The sequence below is a fragment of the Ascaphus truei genome, chromosome 3, assembly GCF_040206685.1.
Source record: "Ascaphus truei isolate aAscTru1 chromosome 3, aAscTru1.hap1, whole genome shotgun sequence".
Taxonomy (NCBI): Eukaryota; Metazoa; Chordata; class Amphibia; order Anura; family Ascaphidae; genus Ascaphus; species Ascaphus truei.
This window is the reverse complement of record NC_134485.1, coordinates 429,189,168-429,209,157: the sequence shown is the minus strand read 5'-3', so window position 1 is coordinate 429,209,157 and position 19,990 is coordinate 429,189,168. Positions and strand designations below refer to the sequence as shown.

At 47.2% G+C, this 19,990-nt stretch overlaps 1 protein-coding gene across 1 annotated transcript; it reads left to right on the top strand.

Annotated features, from left to right (window-relative positions):
- Window positions 1-1,649: 1,649 nt before the first annotated feature.
- On the top strand, window positions 1,650-14,692 carry LOC142490499 (cystatin-B-like). The gene is made up of 3 exons (XM_075592866.1): window positions 1,650-1,806; window positions 6,959-7,060; window positions 14,375-14,692. The coding sequence occupies exons 1-3, from the start codon at window positions 1,741-1,743 to the stop codon at window positions 14,492-14,494; spliced, it is 288 nt and encodes a 95-aa protein (XP_075448981.1). The 5' UTR covers window positions 1,650-1,740; the 3' UTR covers window positions 14,495-14,692.
- Window positions 14,693-19,990: the final 5,298 nt, after the last annotated feature.

Below are 19,990 nucleotides of genomic sequence, written 5' to 3'. Positions count from 1 at the left end.
GGGCAGATACAGTTTCACTAAACCTAAGATAAAGGTACATATAGTAGTGATACACATAGAGTTTTACACCAGTCGGGATTTAACATTTGTTTGGTTAAGAAACCCTAGAATTATATTGTGAAATTCTGGGGAACCCCAAACCTCTCTCCCCCCATCTGTCTCTCACCCTATCCTTTCATCTCTCTCCTCTCCCTGTCTCTCTCTTCCAACATTTCTTCCCCTCTTACACTCCCCTCCTCTCTCTGTTACCCCCTTACATTCCCTCCCTCTCTCTTCCCCCTGACACTTATCCCTCTCTTCCCCTTTATACTTCTTCCCTCTCTCTTCCCCCTACACCCACTCTCAATGCCACAGAGAGTTTACTGAGGCTCCGAACTACAGCTCCCACTGGGCTCCCACCCCACACTGTTGGTGGCAACAGAGGTTTGGCAGGTGTATGGACCTGCCACCCAGCCAGGCCCCCCTACAGCTGACGGACCCGGGACAGCTGTTCCGACTGTCTCCCCCTGTCGGCGGCCCTGCTCCCTCTTTCTCTCTATCTCTCACGGTTCCCCCCTTACACTCCATTCCCTCCTCTAGCAGTGCCATGTGTAATAAACCTTTAGGTATCGGTACTTTTACATCCATTTGGATTCTGACGTTTTGATCTGTTGTTAATAAACTTGTCTGATGCATCATGAGGGTTTTCTTCTTTCTTCTATGTTTTATGTTGTGAGCATCACTTGTGTAAATCAATCATTGATGCTCTTGAGACACATAGCTGTGGGTGTCACTATTATTCTATCCTTGAAAAGAGACCCCTCTACTGAATACTGTGGTTGTGTAGTAGAAAACATATTTGGGGTACAATTGCAGAGACATTTGGAGTAGATGCAGGTGTAAGGGTTTGTAATACCTGACCAGGGGGGTGTTTAAGTGCGTTTGGAAGGGGCAGACTAGCCTCGATGCACAGCTATTGGAATGCTTTTGGTTCATGAAGAAGACCAAGTTAAGGACCGGTGTTGAAGATGAGGAGCATTGGAGACCGGTGAAGACTTTGCACCAGATCTCAAATCTGGCAAGCTGTGGACGTTCCCTGCTGGTGAAAAAGCAGCAAAGATATGAAACGTCCCCAAACAAATCCCAACCACAAATCTCTTACTCAGAGAGCATCTCCGGCATCAACTCTCACAGAAAGGCCGGTCACTTATGGGAAAGTTGGGGTATATTGTAAGAAAATTGGGGAGTTTAATCAATACTCGCATAACAAAAAGTGAATCTGTAGTAAGTGGGATTTCTTTGTATCGCGTGGCAGAGAAGGGATTAATTATTCAAGCATGTAATTTTTCCTGTTGCCCTTCCCCCAAAAAAGAACAGGGAAGGTAGCTGCTAATTAGGGGTATTGCAAAATCTTGTCCCACACCCAACTTAAAAGTGTTGAAATTAGGTTTCCTGCATCTAAATTAATGCAAACCAAATAAGAACTGCATTTTATTATATGGTGAAGAATTAATAATTCATCATCTCATTTTGTTTTTTATATATATATATTTATAATACTTTTGAGACTCTTTTTAATAAGAGAACGTATGTGTCATAGAAGGCCTCCCACATTAATACTCCCCCTTTGCCTTGTTCACATGGTACAGCCCATAACTATAAATGGTTGAGATGTTCCGTGCTGTGATACTTTGTGATAATTGTGACACTGATACTTCTGTCTCATTTATCTGCTGTGTGCACATTGCTTAAGTTGCGACCATGAGTACTGGAGGAATTGGTTCTGTAGAGCCAGCGGACCAAGCAATCCAGGATATCTGTGACAAGGTAAGAGGAGCCGGTCACGCAGGCGACAAACTGGTAATGTTATGCAGTGCTCCTGAGTACCAGTACTTTTATTTATTACCTTTACCAGCTACACATATTTTCTCTCTCTCTCTCTCTCAAATCAAATCAGCTTTATTGGCACGACGAAAGAACATTTCAATATTGCCAAAGCGTGAATAATAGGGGGTGGGGGACAATAATTACACGAATACTAGGGGGTAGGGTATATAATGATTGCACGGTATATGGGTAAAAGTTTCACATAGTCTCTCTCTCTCTCTCTCTCTCTCTCTCTCTCTCTCTCTCTCTCTCTCTCTCTCTCTATATATATATATATATATATATATATCTCTATCTCTATGAATAGACGATACCGTTCTGTGACTAACAAAATCCTTTATGTGTGCGAGCTTTTGGGATACACTGATCTCTTCTTCCGGCGGTGTTACGCTGATCTCTTCTTCCGGCGATGTTACACCGATCTCTTCTTCCGGCGGTGTTACACCGATCTCTTCTTCCGGCGGTGTTACGCTGATCTCTTCTTCCGGCGGTGTTACACTGATCTCTTCTTCCAGCGATGTTACACTGATCTCTTCTTCCGGCGGTGTTACACTGATCTCTTCTTCCGGCGGTGTTACACTGATCTCTTCTTCCGGCGGTGTTACACTGATCTCTTCTTCCGGCGGTGTTACACTGATCTCTTCTTCCGGCGGTGTTACACTGATCTCTTCTTCCGGCGGTGTTACACTGATCTCTTCTTCTTCCGGCGGTGTTACACTGATCTCTTCTTCCGGCGGTGTTACACTGATCTCTTCTTCCGGCGGTGTTACACTGATCTCTTCTTCCGACGGTGTTACACTGATCTCTTCTTCCGGCGGTGTTACACTGATCTCTTCTTCCGGCGGTGTTACACTGATCTCTTCTTCCGGCGGTGTTCCACTGATCTCTTCTTTGGCGGTGTTACAATGGATAAAGCAAGAAAGGGTTTACTTAAAAACAGTGCATCCTGGAATGTATCTGTGATATATATACACACACACACTCTGAAATGCATTGCAGGCTTCTCTGGCACCAAAGGGGTTACTTAAAAGTCCCTCTTGCAGAACAATTAGAATAAGCCCCATTAGTGGCATGTAACTGGCGTTGACCATTTGCATGAAAGGTTTGGTCTTTTCTATGGGATAAAGCACAGTACCGTTTCATTCATATGGCTCTTTGGCCACTGCTGACAGTAATGTATGTGGCTTGACTACAGTTTTAGAAGGGTGATGATTATTGATGGGCAAATGTATCAAAATTTGGTCAACAACTTCATGGACAAACTTTTCTATTTCTCACAATCCAACGCAAAATAACCTTTTCTTATTCCCCAAACCCCCCGAAGCACGCAATTCTGTCCAAGTCTCTATTTCGCTGCCTTTTCATAATAAAGATTTTTGTATTTTTTTTTAAGTCCATCGTTGTTGAATTTTAATCAAATTTTTGCAACTTCTTTCCAAATTGGAGAACTTGAGAAGAAATGCTATTTTCTTTGCATATATTTAAACTTAGGTCAAAAGTTCGCCTATCTCTAATAATGATGTTAGAACAGAGAACCAGAACTTTTTTTTTTATTTACAAACCTTAACTATTTAAAGAAAATTCTCTCAGCCTCTCATACGATGACCATCCCCTGGGCCCTATTCCCTCACATCTTCTTTTCTCCCTCTCTGGCACACTAAGCCCAACCCTAACTCACCTTTTTAACCTTTCTCTCACACTCAGCATATTTCCATCTTTTTTTTAACATGCACACATCATGACCATTCTAAAGAAACCCTCTCTTGACCAGCTTCTCTCTTTCTCTAACTACATCCCTATCTCACTTCTCCCCTTTGCCTCCAAGATACTTGGGCAGCTCGTATATTACTGCATGACTCACTGTGTCTTCACCTATTCACTGCTTGACTCTTTAAATCTGGTTTCCACCCTCTACATTCTGCTGAGATAGCTTTATAAAATGTGTGCGGCGAACGATCTAGTCACTGCTAAATCTAAGGGTTTTTTCTAATGACTAATTCTCCTGGAACTCTCTACTGCCATTGAAATCGTTGATTACCCCCTTCTCCTCCCCACTCTCCACACCATTGGCCTCTGTGTGACGCAGCACTCTCCTGGTAGACGTCCTACCTATCCAACCTCTCTTTCAGTGTTTCCTTCTCTCATGTCTCCTCTTCTTCACTACCACTTTCTGTTAGGGTCCCGCAAGGCTCTGTCCTTGGCCCTCTGCTCTTCACACTCTACACCTCTCCTTTTGGGGAACGAATACACTTATTTGGCTTTCAGTATCATCTGTATGCTGATGACACCCACATTTACCTTTCCTCTCCTGACCTCGCCTCCTCTTCCTTGACCCATGTCACCAAATGACCCACCTGATGCTTAACATATCCAAAACAGAATTTTTAATCTTTCCTTTTCTGTCACCCTTACACCCACACTCTCCCACATTGTCAATAATAACACATTCAAATCAATACCCCAAGGCTGCTGTCTAAGGACAATCTTTGATTCTCCTCGCCACGGGAGACCAGGTTATTTACACCTTTTTACCACGATCATTCATCGAGCAAAACAAGGTAGAGAAATAAATTGTAATTTATTCGGCATAAATTCGCATACACACAATGAAACATAAAATACAGACGAAAATACACATTTTCTGGGGGCCTGGGGTCGAAAACTAGACTCTCCTAGGTGCAGGGAACTCTATGGGAGAGTTTTACCCTGACCGCGAGTAAGCGTAAATCTCCTAGAACTCAAATCGGTGTAAAATCCCTGCCGCGACCGCTACGTTCGATTCTGAGAACTTGGGCGCAAAATGATGGACTTAGTCTCAGGCTTGAAATCGAAGCCGGTTGCCTTGGTATTCCGATCAAAGCATCTTTGAAAAGCCCAACCTCGCTCTTTCGGCTCTGACGCAAGGGGAACACATCATCTGATTGCCTCACGGCTTCTTATAGTATTCCCTGCTTTAGTAATAAAATAAAAGCAGACCGGACAGCCAATCAGCGCGTGGGAACTTTCTTAAGCAGCCAATCAGAGCCAAGCTGGGTAGAAAAGCCGGGTTAGCAGGACATTTCAAATAGCTAAGGGACATAAACAAGCCTGCGACATCTCCCCCCAGCTATCCCAATGCCACCCGCTGGGCAGGCACCCCTGGGTCTGGCAGAACAAGTGGCAACCCGGAGGACTGTCCTTGATCTCCAGACCCAGTACTCCACCTTTCCCTCTAACCAAACGCTGTTCGCACCTCTGGGCATTCTCTGGCTGCTTTGAACTCCGACGTCAAGCAGACATACCGGCGCCTATGGGTTTACACTGGCCTCCTGTTTGGACATGGGTTCCGAATATTTAAACATATTAAAACAGTATTTTAATACACTCGGAGTCTCTGAGTACAGGGAACAGAAAGGGGAAAATATACTCTTTTATTTCTGTTTACAAGATGTTCCCACATGCTTTCCCTTTGGCTCAGGATTGACCTCAGAGTCCCCCCCAACCTAATGTACGGTTCGGTACCCACAAACCATATATTGTTTGTGGGTCACATTGGCACTAGCTGGGGTACCCCACCCCCCTTAACCTAGGGATTCCCTCAGCTCCAGCAATACATTTTTATCACTGTGCCTCATTCTCCTTTCCGAGTTGTGCTGAAGCAGGATGCCCTAGTGGTGAGTCGCGCTAACGTTTTCAAGGGGAGGTATTACAGTATTGTTTGTGGGTCACTTTGGCACTAGCTGGGGTACCCCCCTTAACCTAGGGATTCCCTCAGCTACAGGAATAATTTTTTATCCCTGTGACTCATTCTCCTTTCCGAGTTGTGCTGAAGCAGGATGCCCTAGTGGTGTGGTGCTTACGTTTTCAAGGGGAGGTACTGCCGGGATAATGTGCCTACATGTATCCGAGAATCAGGTATGATCCCCGGGTACATTTATTGGGGAATCGGTAACTCTGGACCCCAACCTCCTAGGCACATTCGGACAACGGTTTCACTGCAAAAAAAAACTTGAAACTCATACTCTAGCAATCCCTGCTCAATTGCACGCCCGGAAAGGGAAAAACACAAAAAAGGGTTTTATTACAGACAGTATAATACAATGTTACTGGGTCCAAGAGCTAACTCTCTTAGACCCTTATACACGGAGCAGGGGTAACCAATCAGGCTTTAACTTTATTATATAGCCTTGTTAACCCCTCCCGTCACACTCCTTCATTCTTCCCATTCAATCCCTCACTAAGTCCCGCCTTCGCCACCTCCAAAATACTGCCAGAATACACTCACAGTGCAACTGAATTCCTCATCCCTTCCCACCTTGACTACTGCAACCTTCTCCTTGTTGGCATTCCCTTCATCCATCTGTCGTCACTCCAATTCATCCAAAATGCTTCTGCTAGACTCATCTACCTTACTGACCTCTCCCCGTGTGCTGCTTCACTATGAAAATCCCTTCACTGGCTTCCTGTATCCTCTAGAATAAAATTTGAAATCCTGGTTCTGATTTACAAAGCTCTCCGTGATGCTCTCCCCTTTCCTCTCAGCCCTCATCCCCAAATACTCCCTTACATGCCTTCTCTATTATGCCCATGACCTCTGCCTCTCCTCCTCCCTTATTATTTTGTTTTCCTCCCACCTACAAGACTTCTACCATGCTGCACCCTCACACTTGAATTTACTACCACATATATCAGACTCGCCCCCGAGCTTTCAGACTTATAAAAACTTCTGGGAAAGCTCACCCTAACCCAAAAGCATAATGTTTTGGAAGCTCTGTACACACTACTGCATCTAAGAAGAACTATCATTAAAATGTACCACAACTTGGTTTGGTCTATTTAATTTTCATGATAAACTAGGCAATGGTGTATGGTACAGGGATATTTACCATAAAAAAATAACCATTGAAATGTTTAATTATAAAGGAAAGTATTGAAATTTCATTAAGTTAGCAAACTAACCTTATCACTTTACCATCTTCCTCTATTATCATTCCTGAAGAATGTCGTCAACGTATCAAGCCCAGTTCAGAATGTACATGTTCCGTGCAGAAGCTCAGGTTAGGCAGTGCTGAGCTCTCTTCCTCTCCAACTTAAATATTTTGTTCCCACACAGATAAAGCCACAGGTCGAAGAAATGGATGGGGCAAATTTTGGAACGTTCATAGCCGTGAATTATACATCTCAAGTTGTTGCTGGAACAAACCTCTTTATTAAGGTAAATGAGGGTTGATGGGAAATAACAGGGGTTTTGAGACCTTATAACCTTCTAAAAAACATTAAGTGCTGGAGAAACTTGACTCCTGTCGACTAAACTATTGTCTAACATGTCTAATTAATCTTATAGATGATGTATATACAATACAGTCAATAACACCAATTCTGCTGGCCTCTATAGTGGGATGCTATTCATGTCTCTGCAGAGGGATTCTCTGAAAGTGTCTAGCTGAATGATTTGCTAGTCTTTATAAAGTGCCCTTGGAGACTCTGAAGAAGGGACCTGAGGGGCATGTGCTCCAATTATTCTAATGGCCAATAAAGGTTTCATATATATACCCTACATTTGTTAGTTTACTACGACAAACAATATTTTCTTTATTGACCAACACACAGTACCATCTTCTTTTTGCAGTCTCCATAATAGAATGTCCAGCTGGAAGCTATAGAGAAATAATCTGTTGGTCTCTACACTCTTCTGGTCTCTGCAGAGAGGTGCGCAGCTGATCTCCATAGAGGAATTTATTGCTGGCCTATCCTTACAGTCATAACAAATCTACGTAAGTACCAGCACTCACTGTCTAATAGCTAAATGATGAAAACAGTTGTAATGCAGAATAAACATTTAATAATAAAATGAACCAGAAATAAATCAAATGTGTTTGCAGAAACCAGTATCACAAATGGGCATATCACAAAGTGAGGGGTGGGGGGGGGGGGAAAGAAGGAAAAGGGGAAAAAACATGAAACACAAGGAATATACACAAAAAAACGGATAACGGAAAGTATGCTAGGGGGGCGACGTTTCGAGGGACTACCTCTTCATCTGGCCCATTCCCCCTGGTCCAAAAGGACCGAGAGGTACTTCCCTAAGCCTCCCTTCCCCTATACCTGGTCAAATCAGACACCCCTAAAAATAGCTAGTAAACATATAGTGTAAGCTAAATACAGCTAAACAGCTAATAGCAGGGCAGCAAGAATCCACTAATGGTACAGTTAAAGCTGAACACAGCTTGCAAGAAAGCAGCTTGCAAATGAGCACCAGGAGTCCACACAGTCAGTGAAAGGTTAATGAGAAAAATAAATGAAGTGGTCAAACCCTCAGTGGCTCTGCTCCTTCAGCTGCTCGTGTGGAGTGCACATATAGGGAAAGGGAGGCTTAGGGAAGTACCTCTCGGTCCTTTTGGACCAGGGGGAATGGGCCAGATGAAGAGGTAGTCCCTCGAAACGTCGCCCCCCTAGCATACTTTCCGTTATCCGTTTTTTTGTGTATATTCCTTGTGTTTCATGTTTTTTCCCCTTTTCCTTCTTTCTCCCCCCCCCCACCCCTCACTTTGTGACATTGCCCATTTGTGATACTGGTTTCTGCAAACACATTTGATTTATTTCTGGTACATTTTATTATTAAATGTTTATTCTGCATTACAACTCTTTTCATCATTTAGCTATTAGACAGTGAGTGCTGGTACTTACGTAGATTTGTTAGTACTATACAGGGGAATAAGGGTCCCCTTTTGTTCCGTGCACCCTGCAATTGCATATATTTAACACCATCAGAGTGCTGTCTATCGTCCCCTTTTACCCTATCCTTACAGTCATGTTCAGTGGTCTTCTCTGTGTGAGACTCTAGGAAGCAGACTGTTATGTTAATTTCATATAACAATCTGGCAGCAGACACATCCTGCCTTATAAACTGGATGAGTGATAGGCAGCACTGAGTGCCTGTAGCTGGTTATGCTTCTACCACACCTCTCGTCCTAAAATCGCCGCAGGGCAAAGGAAAGATGCACCAAATGTCTAGACTTTAGGAACTGGTCTAGCCAGTACAGGGGCTATTTACTACGAATAATCTATAAACAACATGCAATGCGTCATGGAGGAGCAGTTCCATTCTCTGGTACATATGTCCTGTGTAAGAAACGTGATAATAAGATCTGATACATTTGACAAATGTTCTTAGAATAACGTCAGTTCAGACGAGAAGTTTAATTGACACATATATCGGTTGAGGAAGATGACACTTCAGGGACAGTCACTTGAAGTTTTAATGGATGGAAATGCCCCTTTTGCCTTAAAATGTAGAACCTACCTAAGCAACAATGTATTAATAGGCATATAACAGACAGCGCCATCTGTATGAAAAAATCGTATAAAAGATATGATGTATATCAAAAGATGGAAGTAGTAGGGCTGGGGAGAAAGGGGATTCCCAAATTCCCACACAAAAGATAAAAGTACACAGATGTCATCATGTTTAGGAACCAAAATGTGGTATGTTTACTGATAGATAAAAAAATAGATGCACAGCGCTAGAAGGACAAAACTGTCAAAATAAGAAGCAAAAAAACAGAAAAAAAATCACAATAAGTTGACACTGGTGTGTCTCTACCCCAGCTTGCTGAGATCAGAAATCTCTCACAGCCGAGCCAGACACTGCTGATATTAGAGCCCCCCTTATCTTATTGACTTGTACGGGGTTGTTTTTTGATGTGTATATTTTTTCCCTTATTTTTTAATTTGCATGCACTGCCCTGTTTTCCGCTCCTTCTGTTGGGATAAGGCGTGTCTTCCCCACATCTTATTTCCGATCTCAGCACTTTTCAGCTGGGGTAGAGGCACACGTGTATCTACTTATTGTGAGTTTGTTCTGTTTTTTTTGCTGCTTGTTTTGTAATTTTTGTACCATGTGTGTCTCTTCTAGCTCTGAGTATCTATTAGTAAACATACCACATTTTGGTTTATAAGCATTATGACATCTGTGTACCTTTTATAAGTGCGGGGTAGACCTTGGTTTATCTATCGATGTATTCATGTATTTCATCACCTACAGTAGATTCAATCAGAGGAATATCAGCAGTGTGTGGCTAGTGTTCTGTATTAAACGAACGACACATATTAACACGTTTGATACCGTTGCAAGCACACACACAAAATACTCCTCTCCATAGCGTGACAGCTAGCACGTTCCCGGGACTTCTGCAGTAAGTTCTCTTGTTCAAATAATATACAGTATGCGCATGTATCTTGCAAAATGAATACATGGATCTTGGAGTAGTAATATTAGGTAACACATGATTAGTAGAATAGAATATATGATTTCATGAGAAGCAGGGGGCTATTTATCAGATACATTTTTCTGCACTATTAGTGTATAAAAGAACCCCACATTGTGCGATATTTGCTGCTGCTCTGTCCGAGATTATTTGGACGGTTTTGCCGCACAGAGAATTTGATGCGCTCTTTCCTTTACACATATCTCACATTACATTTCAAGCTGAAATCCCTCACACACTACTTTTTTATTTAAATATTCTTAAAAAGGAGAACATTATTAGTCATATAAAAAGAATTTCAAATTAAAACGGAACGGCCACTGGATTTCTTCGGCTTTGGGTCCACTTGGGATACGTTGGGTTAATCTGTGTGGCACGATGTGTCCCAAATGAAAATAGTGAAGTTGCCGGAGGCCATGTTGTTGTATCCCAGGCCACACGTGAAATCGGAGGCCTGTTACAGAGGGGTAAGAATGGTTTTCACTTAAAGGGGGCTCACAACGATCTTCTTTATAAAAAATCTATAATAATAATAATAGCATGTTATTGTATAGCGCTGCTAATTGTACGCAGCGCTTTACAGAGACATTTTGCAGACACAGTCCCTGCCCCGTGGAGCTTACAATCTATGTTTTTGGTGCCTGAGGCACAGGGAGATAAAGTGATTTGCCCAAGGTCACAAGGAGCCGACACCGGGAATTGAACCATGCTCCCCTGCAGCAAACTTTCAGTGCCAGTCAGTGACGTTACTCAGTGGGAGGAGGGGGGGGGGAGTGGGAGGAGGGGGGGGAATGGGAGGGGGGGGCGTGGTTTGAGCGGAGGGACCTGCTACTCCCCCCCTCCCTCCACGGGCTCGGTATTCAGGACAGGAGGGAGCTGCTGCGGGCTGCTGGAAGATTAGCAGCTCCATCCCCCTTCCCCCACAAATGCCCTCCTCAGACACGCTGACACTGAGACGCTGACGCACACACACACACACACACACACACACACACACCCCTACCTTGTATAGGAAGCTGTCTGACAGCTCCCGCTCCCGCCCCCGCCGCTGATTGGCTCATCAGTGCACCATGTGACGCGTCACCGCTCAGGATCACAATTTTCTTGCATCCCCTGGCGGCTGACGCATCACAGCGCGTAGTGAGCCGTGCAGCGAGGGGGGACTGGGCCCGGATCAGAAGGATCCCCCTGCTGGTGGGGAACGCTCACGCGGTCGTCCGCGCCGCCGGGCGCAGCGGGTCCCAGCCCTTACTCTCCCCCTACACTCCCCTCTCTCTTACTCTCCCCCTACACTCCCCTCTCTCTTACTCCCCCCTACACTCCCCTCTCTCTTACTCCCCCCCTACACTCCCCTCTCTCTTACTCTCGCCCTACACTCCCCTCTCTCTTACTCTCGCCCTACACTCCCCTCTCTCTTACTCTCGCCCTACACTCCCCTCTCTCTTACTCTCGCCCTACACTCCCCTCTCTCTTACTCTCGCCCTACACTCCCCTCTCTCTTACTCTCCCCCTCCCCCTACACTCCTCTCTCTCTTAAGGGGCGGCCCAGTAACTTCTCAGCGCACGCCGTGCATTCAAACTTCGCCCCCCCCCCCAGTTCCTCCGGTCCCAGTCCCTACCTTGTCGCGCACCTTTCCCCGCGGTGCGCGACAGGTTTTCAGGCAGGCAGGGGAATTTGAGATCAGAGTTTACGACGGAGGCGTGGCCACGCCCCCCCGGCAGTTCAGCCAATGAGGGCGAACCACGTGAGGTCATGGCCACGCCCCTGCAAACCCACTGCCACGCCCCCTCCCATCGCAAACGCTCCCTCTCCCCCCCCCAGACCACAGAACGCGGTGCAGCGCTGTGCACGTGCCCCCCCCCCCCCGCCGGGCGCACGCGCCACAGTGCTGACTGGGACCTCACCCTTACTCTCCCCCTACACTCCTCTCTCTCTTACTCTCCCCCTACACTCCTCTCTCTCTTACTCTCCCCTACACTCCTCTCACCCTTACTCTCCCCCTACACTCTTCTCACCCTTACTCTCCCCCTACACTCTTCTCACCCTTACGCTCCCCCTACACTCCTCTCACCCTTACTCTCCCCCTACACTCCTCTCACCCTTACTCTCCCCCTACACTCCTCTCACCCTTACTCTCCCCCTACACTCCTTTCACCCTTACTCTCCCCCTACACTCCTCTCTCTCTTACTCTCCCCCTACACTCCTCTCTCTCTTACTCTCCCCTACACTCCTCTCACCCTTACTCTCCCCCTACACTCTTCTCACCCTTACTCTCCCCCTACACTCTTCTCACCCTTACTCTCCCCCTACACTCCTCTCACCCTTACTCTCCCCCTACACTCCTCTCACCCTTACTCTCCCCCTACACTCCTTTCACCCTTACTCTCCCCCTACACTCCTCTCTCTCTTACTCTCCCCCTACACTCCTCTCTCTCTTACTCTCCCCTACACTCTTCTCACCCTTACTCTCCCCCTACACTCCTCTCACCCTTACTCTCCCCCTACACTCCTCTCACCCTTACTCTCCCCCTACACTCCTTTCACCCATACTCTACCCCTACACTCCTCTCTCTCTTACTCTAACCCTACACTCCTTTCACCCTTACTCTCCCCCTACACTCCTCTCACCCTTACTCTCCCCCTACAATCCTCTCTCTCTTACTCTACCCCTACACTCCTCTCTCTCTTAATCTCCCCCTACACTCCTCTCTCTCTTACTCTAACCCTACACTCCTCTCACCCTTACTCTCCCCCTACAATCCTCTCTCTCTTACTCTAACCCTATGCTCTTACTCTCCCCCTACAATCCTCTCTCTCTTACTCTACCCCTACACTCCTCTCTCTCTTACTCTAACCCTACACTCCTTTCACCCTTACTCTCCCCCTACACTCCTCTCTCTCTTACTGTCCTCCTACAATCCTCTCTCTCTTACTCTAACCCTACACTCCTCTCTCTCTTAATCGCCCCCTACACTCCTCTCTCTCTTACTCTAACCCTACACTCCTCTCACCCTTACTCTCCCCCTACAATCCTCTCTCTCTTACTCTAACCCTATGCTCTTACTCTCCCCCTACACTCCTCTCTCTCTTACTCTACCCCTACACTCCTCTCTCTCTTACTCTCCCCCTACACTCCTCTCTCTCTTACTCTACCCCTACACTCCTCTCTCTCTTACTCTACCCCTACAATCCTCTCTCTCTTACTCTATCTACACTCTTCTCTCTCTTACTCTCCCCCTACTCATCTCACCCTTACTCTCCCCCTACACTCCTTTCTCTCTTACTCTACCCCTACACTCCTCTCTCTCTCTTACTCTACCCCTACAATCCTCTCTCTCTTACTCTCCCCCTACAATCCTCTCTCTCTTATTCTCCCCCTACAATCCTCTCTCTCTTACTCTCACCCTACACTCCTCTCTCTTACTCTCCCCCTATACTCCTCTCTCTCTTAACGAGCGTTAGTAAAAGTAGCAGCGCTAATAACAGGGATTTTTCATGTCACAAGGACGTGTTAAAAACATATTGCAAGTGCGTTAAAGAAGCATTAGTCAGGTGAATTAACAAAAGCTAATACAAATCTTGTTATAATATTGATAAATTTAGCATTTTTACACTGACACTTTTCCCATTATTTGTAGTGCCCTTCCTTGATGTCTTTTAAGTGTAGACTATTAACAGTTCATTAATAATAATTATTGTAGAGGTATGTATGAATATAAAGTATCATACACACATACTTAATACAGTCATGATTAGGTCACCCACACATATCATACATTCCCTTTAATCACTAAAAAACTTACTATACTTAATGAGTTTCAGGCATTTATATGATCCCTAATATATATCTTTGTATGCAACTTGTAGCTTTTGGAAAGGAAAGGGTTAAGTCCTGTACTCAGTACATTGCTTTTACCCTATTCCCAGGAATAACACAATGATAACATTGGTCTGGATGTAACTGTAACGCCAGGTTTTGATGTGACCTAATTATCGTTGCGTTATTTGTGTGCGTTAACATTATCCGAGGTGTGAGGATCCGCATTGTCAGGTAAACGGCACATTAGCATATGATCTGCATATGATTAAGCCAGGCGTCCTTTAAACGCAAGGGTATCGTCATGCAAATCCCCTTTCGGGATACGTTAAATGGCGATGACATAACGATAGACATTTAATGGACCTCTTGTTGAGTGTACGAGGGATGGGGAGTGAGCAGACAGTATCTATCCTCACAACATTTCTCTTCCTGAATTTCAGGTTGATGTGGGAGGTGATGAATTCCTGCATCTTTGCATCTTCGAGGACCTGCAGGGAGAACTTCTCCTCAACGGCTACCAGAAAAATAAAACCTTGAGTTCCCCTCTGAGTTACTGCTAAAGGACAACGACACAGCCAAGTTCACCATGCAGAAGAATCCTACATCAGTCTGCAGAGGAACACAGCAGAGCATCTGACAAACGAGCCTTTGTAATCCCTAATAAAGTCTTGTTTATCCCCTACTTATATCGCCCTTGTATGATCAAAGCTTTTATGTCTCGTTTGTCTCTTCAGTAGCAAATAAAAAGTGAAAACAAACCAATGGAATCCAATGATGAATATTTGGAAACTCTACGCACATAGATACTTTGGACCATTGATGACTCTGGAAATAAAATAAAAGCACTCAGCCATGTAACCCCTTTCTTATCACTTTTAACATTTGCCTCTGTATTTAAGAAATATGAGAAGCTTTGCAGGTGTGGGCCTGGAAGCCAAACTCTAAAATGCACAACAGGTATATAACGGAATATACTATGTAGCACAGTTTCCCCCACCCTATGGGAGATAAGGCGGCTACGTTGTGTGTGTGTGTGGTGCGTTACCTGCGGCTCACAGGAGGCCTGAACCTCCGCCGCTGGGAGCCTGGGGTGTGCCTGATCCGTCTGGTGACAGCGCCTCCAGCTGTGCGGGATCCTACTAAGTTGGATAACCCCGTCACAGGACCCAATGCAATAACACACACACTGATATAGATAACAGTTTACTGCACGCATATGAAAAAGTAACAACAATATAACACCCACACCAAATAGGCCACACACGGCCGTAACCCGACAGTGCCCTCCAACGCAGTGCCCACACCCTGATGGGATATCCCCCCAAAGTACTGAGGTGCCCCATGGCACCCAACCACCCTGGTGTCCACAAGAGTCAACCCACCAATGTGTGCAACAGCACTTCCCACAACTAAAGTGTGATGTGTTGGTGCACTTGGTGATACCTGACGGGGCTGCAGCACCTGGTAGCGCAGACTGAAGACAAGGGGAAGCCATCCGGTCCCACGCCGTCGTTGTCAGCGATGAGTCTGCCTCCACGTGGGGTGGTGTCCACATGGAGGGTCCCACCATGAAGAGAGTCTCTTATCTGTGGGGTGATCTGGTCCCAGACCAACAGATTGCGAGTTCGCCGCCGCGTCCTGGCTGTGTCCCTCTCACTTGGCACTACAGGGGCAGTGTTCCTATCTAATCGGGCTGTCCCTGCAGCCACCACAAGCGTAAGGGAGTTGGGGCTTAGCTGGGGCCAAAGGGGGTCTCTGGCCTAGTGCAGGGGCCACAGACACCCTGCACACACACCCTATCCTCGTCCCAATTCTGACTTGCGTGCTCCTAGGGTGCCAACTGTATCTATTCTCCTCAGCAGGGAAACCAGGCATCGCGATTGGCTGCTGCAGCCCATGTGATCTTCAGCCCCATGGCCTTCTGGGGGCTGTAGTCCCTCTCTATACCTCTCTATAATGGACGCATGCGCAAACGGTACTGCACATGTGCGCGCATTATCAAGATGGCGGCACCCTGCCGCCGCGGATATCCGGGGACCCGGTCGCCCCTGCACATCCTCCCTACCTACGGCGGTCTACCCGCCACCTCCGGCGGCATTAGCATCACCTGGGAGGTAAGGGTGGGCCACGGGGTAGTCCAAAGGGGAACCTGGCCACAACCTCCCCCTGGTGAAAAGACCAACGTCCCGGCTTGGGAAAAGCGTAACACATAATCACAACAGATTATATAATAAAAATGCATTGCAATATGTACAACTTATCACGTCATAACTCTATATCAAGTTATTGTAACGCTTGACTGCCCGCAGACCTGGCCAGTCCCCAGTACTGAGGTGGGTAAGGGTATAACACGCACCCACAGCAGTGAGGGCGTGCCCGGAGTGTGGTATGATGCGTTGCCGGGTCTGGTGAGAAAGGGTTTGCCAGATACTTGCCGCGTCCGGGGCGCCAGAGGTCCGAAGGTTTAGATCCGAAAGCTGTAGGTCAAGGGCAGGAGAGAGCAGCGTAGTGAGGTCCAATGCCGAGTCTAGGGAGTAGCGAGGTACACGAAGTCCAACGAGAGCCGAGATCAAATCCAAGGGTATCAAACGAGGGCAGGGACCGGAGCGAGAGCTGCAAAACACAAGAGAGCCAGGCATAGACCTCCGTACTACAAAAGCCACAAGAAAACTATGCAGAGCTAGGAAGGAGAGGGCAGACTGGGGTTATATATGTGGGAGAACCAATGGGAGAAAGAGGTGGAGCGGGGGCCTGACTGAGCGGCCCCATCGATAGGCTCAGATGCCTGGCGTGGTGTTCACTGGTGGGAGGTGGAGCCAAGACTGCAGGAGGATTGCAGAAGAGAACGGGTGCGGGCGCACCCTGTAATTCTCCCGCGCGCGCGCCCCGGCAGCGTGTGGGTGGAGGCGGCATGCGCCGCGGAGGACAGGAGCGGCGCCCAACCGGAGCGGGTAAGGAGCCGGCGGGGAGGGGGCCTGGAACGTGCGGTAGTGCTGGGAGCCGGGGTGACGGGGGCCCGCTGTAGGGCGCGTGTCCTCCGATCCCTTACAGTTATACATTTCCGTGAACATCACAATAACAGGTTTAACTTTACTGCGAGACCACTGCTGAGCATCATAGTGGGGTGCCCCAAATTAATCGCACGCTACCCGGTTGGGAGGGTACCTCATTCTTTGGCTTCTGCAAAGCTCTTCTTCAACTCCCTCGGGGGAGTAGTGTCCATACTCTTGAGACTCAGCCTATCTCATTGGGGTACTACGTTCTCTGAAATGTCTCTATGAGGTATAAAGCAAGGACTTCTGGAGTCCAGAGGAGGGCTCATTGGAGCTACCGGAGTAGGTGTCTGAGGCCTGGGCCCATTACCCGGTACTCCTGCGGGAGGTGACCCTTGATTTCTGGGTGCCCTTTGAGAGGGTCCTTCCATAGGATCATCATTTTTTTCCGTTACTGTCTCTTCAGGACCTTCTGGCTCACCGGCTAATGGTGTAGTCTCTGTCTCTGGTTCATCATCCCACTCTTGTCGGATAGGCAGAAGATGATTGCGGTGCCAGACCTTTACCCAGATCTCCGCATCTTTTATTCGGTACACCGGGAGGCCTGGCCTCTGCGATTCGACCTCGAATACCCTGTCGTGCCAATGGTTGGCCAATTTGTGTTTGCCTGTGATCCCGAGGTTACGGAGGAGAACTGCGACTACAGGACTGTTATTGGCATTCAGCTGAGCGGAAGTTTTCTCTATTAGCTGGTAAGCTTGTGGCAAGCTTTCTTGAAGCCGCTGTACATATCTGAAGTGCGTCCTGTTGGGTACCCCGTTGGTCGATACCCTCAGACGTATGTCTACAGGAACCCGTGCTTCTCGCCCGAACATTAACAAGTAGGGAGTGAACCCCATGGACTCGTGACGGGTGCAATTATAGGTGTGCACCAGGGACTCCACATGCTTACTCCACTCATTCTTCTGAGACCCTTTTTGGGTGCCGAGCATATCCAGGAGTGTCCGGTTGAATCTCTCCAGCAGAGCGTCTCCCTCTGGATGGTTGTTCGGGACTTGGTGATATTTAAAAGCTTAAGCTTTCGAAGTCCTGGCCTTGATCCGAATGCAGGTGATTGGGCAGTCCATAATGGATGAAGTACTTCTCCCATAATATCTTGGCCACCTTAATGGCCTTCTGGTCTTTGGTTGGAAAAGCTTGGGCGTACCGGGTGTAGTGGTCTGTGATCACCAGTACGTTGCCGATGCTTCAGGAATCTGGTTCGATACACAGAAAGTCCATGCACCCGAGCTCTTCAGATGAGCCATTGGAGCGGCTCTGGTAGGGAGTGCCTTTCTCTGGATGCACCGTGAGCATCGGCGGAAATGGTGTTCCACCGACTCTCTCATCCGCGGCCACAAAAAACGGTCTCATATCAAACCGAAGGTCTTGTACACTCCAAGATGCCCATGGTCATCATGTAGCGATCGCAGGGCCATGTGTTGTAGGTTCTTGCGTAGCACCAGCTACATTCTATCCAGGTGGTTATGGTATTAAACCACCCGATAGAGTAGACCCTTGTCGATTTTGAATTTATCCACTTTTCGCATTAGTATTGTGACCGTGTCGCTGGGATTACGTTTCAGCAATGAAGGTTTGTTTTGCTGGATGGCCTGGCGGATAGCTCCAGCCACAAGATGACGTATCTGGTATTGCACCAGATCCTTCCAGGCGATGATCTTGTCTGGGGTGATATTCATTCCATCGGGGTTACAATAGGCGGCAGGGATAGCCTTGGATTGGCATCCCAATGAATTCATGACCCTCAGTTCGGAGAAGGCCACTTTATCTTCCACGATGGCTGCGGTTGCACACATAGCCTGCAGGGATTTCTTCCCAGAGGTCCTCATGCGGGATGGTACTAAGTCCCGGTCTTCTGGATAGAGAATCGGCTCAGATGTTCAAGGACCCCAGCTTGTACTTCAACGTGAACTGGTAGTTTGAGAGGGCCGCCAGCCATCTGTGGCTTCTGGTGTCCAATTTGGCGGACGTCAAAATGTATGTCAAAGGATTGTTGTCCGTACGCACCTCGAAGGTAACTCCATACTGGCAGTTATGGAGTTTGTCCATGAATGCCAACTTGTGGACGGGATAATTCTGCTCACTGGGGGTTAAACTATGGCTGACATAGGCCACTGGTTGGAAGCCAGCTGGGTACTTCTGGTGCAAGACTGCACCAAGACCGTTGAAGCTCGCATCCACATAAAGGATGTAGGGCTACTTGGGATCGGCGTAAGCGAGAAAGGGTGCCTCCATTAAGCATTTCTTTAAGCCGATGAATGCCTTTTCACAGGTGACCATCCATTTGTTGTCAAATGGTAGTCGCGCAGAGGTGGCTTTCCGCCCTATATCCTCTGGGTATATTTTGAGAAGATTGTTGAGGACCTTCGCTTTTCTTGAATATCCCGCCACAAAGCGGCGATAGTATCTGTAGAATCCGAGGAAGGAACGTCGCTCTATGACGTTTTCTGGTCTTGGTCAGTTCACCACGGATTCAACTTTGGTGGGGCCGGTAGCTATCCCATCTGCAGACACTATGTGTCCTACGTAGGTCACAGATGTGCAGCAGAACCGGCAATTGTCCAGAGACGGCTTAAAGTCTTCCTGGCCCAGCCAATCCAGCACTTTCAGTAGCCGTTCTTTGTGTTCTTCCAGAGTCTTTCCGAAGATGATGATGTCGTCCAGGTATACTAAGCACTCCCGTGGGTTCATGTCGCCGATGGTCTTCTCCATCAAGCGCTGGAACATTGCCGGGCACCACAAATGCCCTGGGGCATGCGGGTTAACTGGTAAAAACCAAGGGGACATACGAATGCCGTCTTTTATTGGTCTTCAGCACTCATTGGTACCTGGTAGTACCCAGATCTCAGGTCCAGTACACTGAACCACTGACTTCCCGACAGCGCATTGAGAATTTCTTCAATGTTCAGGGTCCGACAATCCACACAGGCGGACCGATCCATTCTTCCTCTGCACAACCACGATCGGTGATGCGTAGGGGCTACGGGATTCCATCACAATCTC

Coding starts and splice junctions, on each gene's coding strand:
- LOC142490499 (XM_075592866.1), top strand. CDS start 1,741: ATGAGTACTGGAGGAATTGGTTCTGTAGAGCCAGCGGACCAAGCAATC. Junction 1,807..6,958: donor TCCAGGATATCTGTGACAAG/GTAAGAGGAGCC, acceptor GTTCCCACACAG/ATAAAGCCACAGGTCGAAGA. Junction 7,061..14,374: donor GAACAAACCTCTTTATTAAG/GTAAATGAGGGT, acceptor CCTGAATTTCAG/GTTGATGTGGGAGGTGATGA.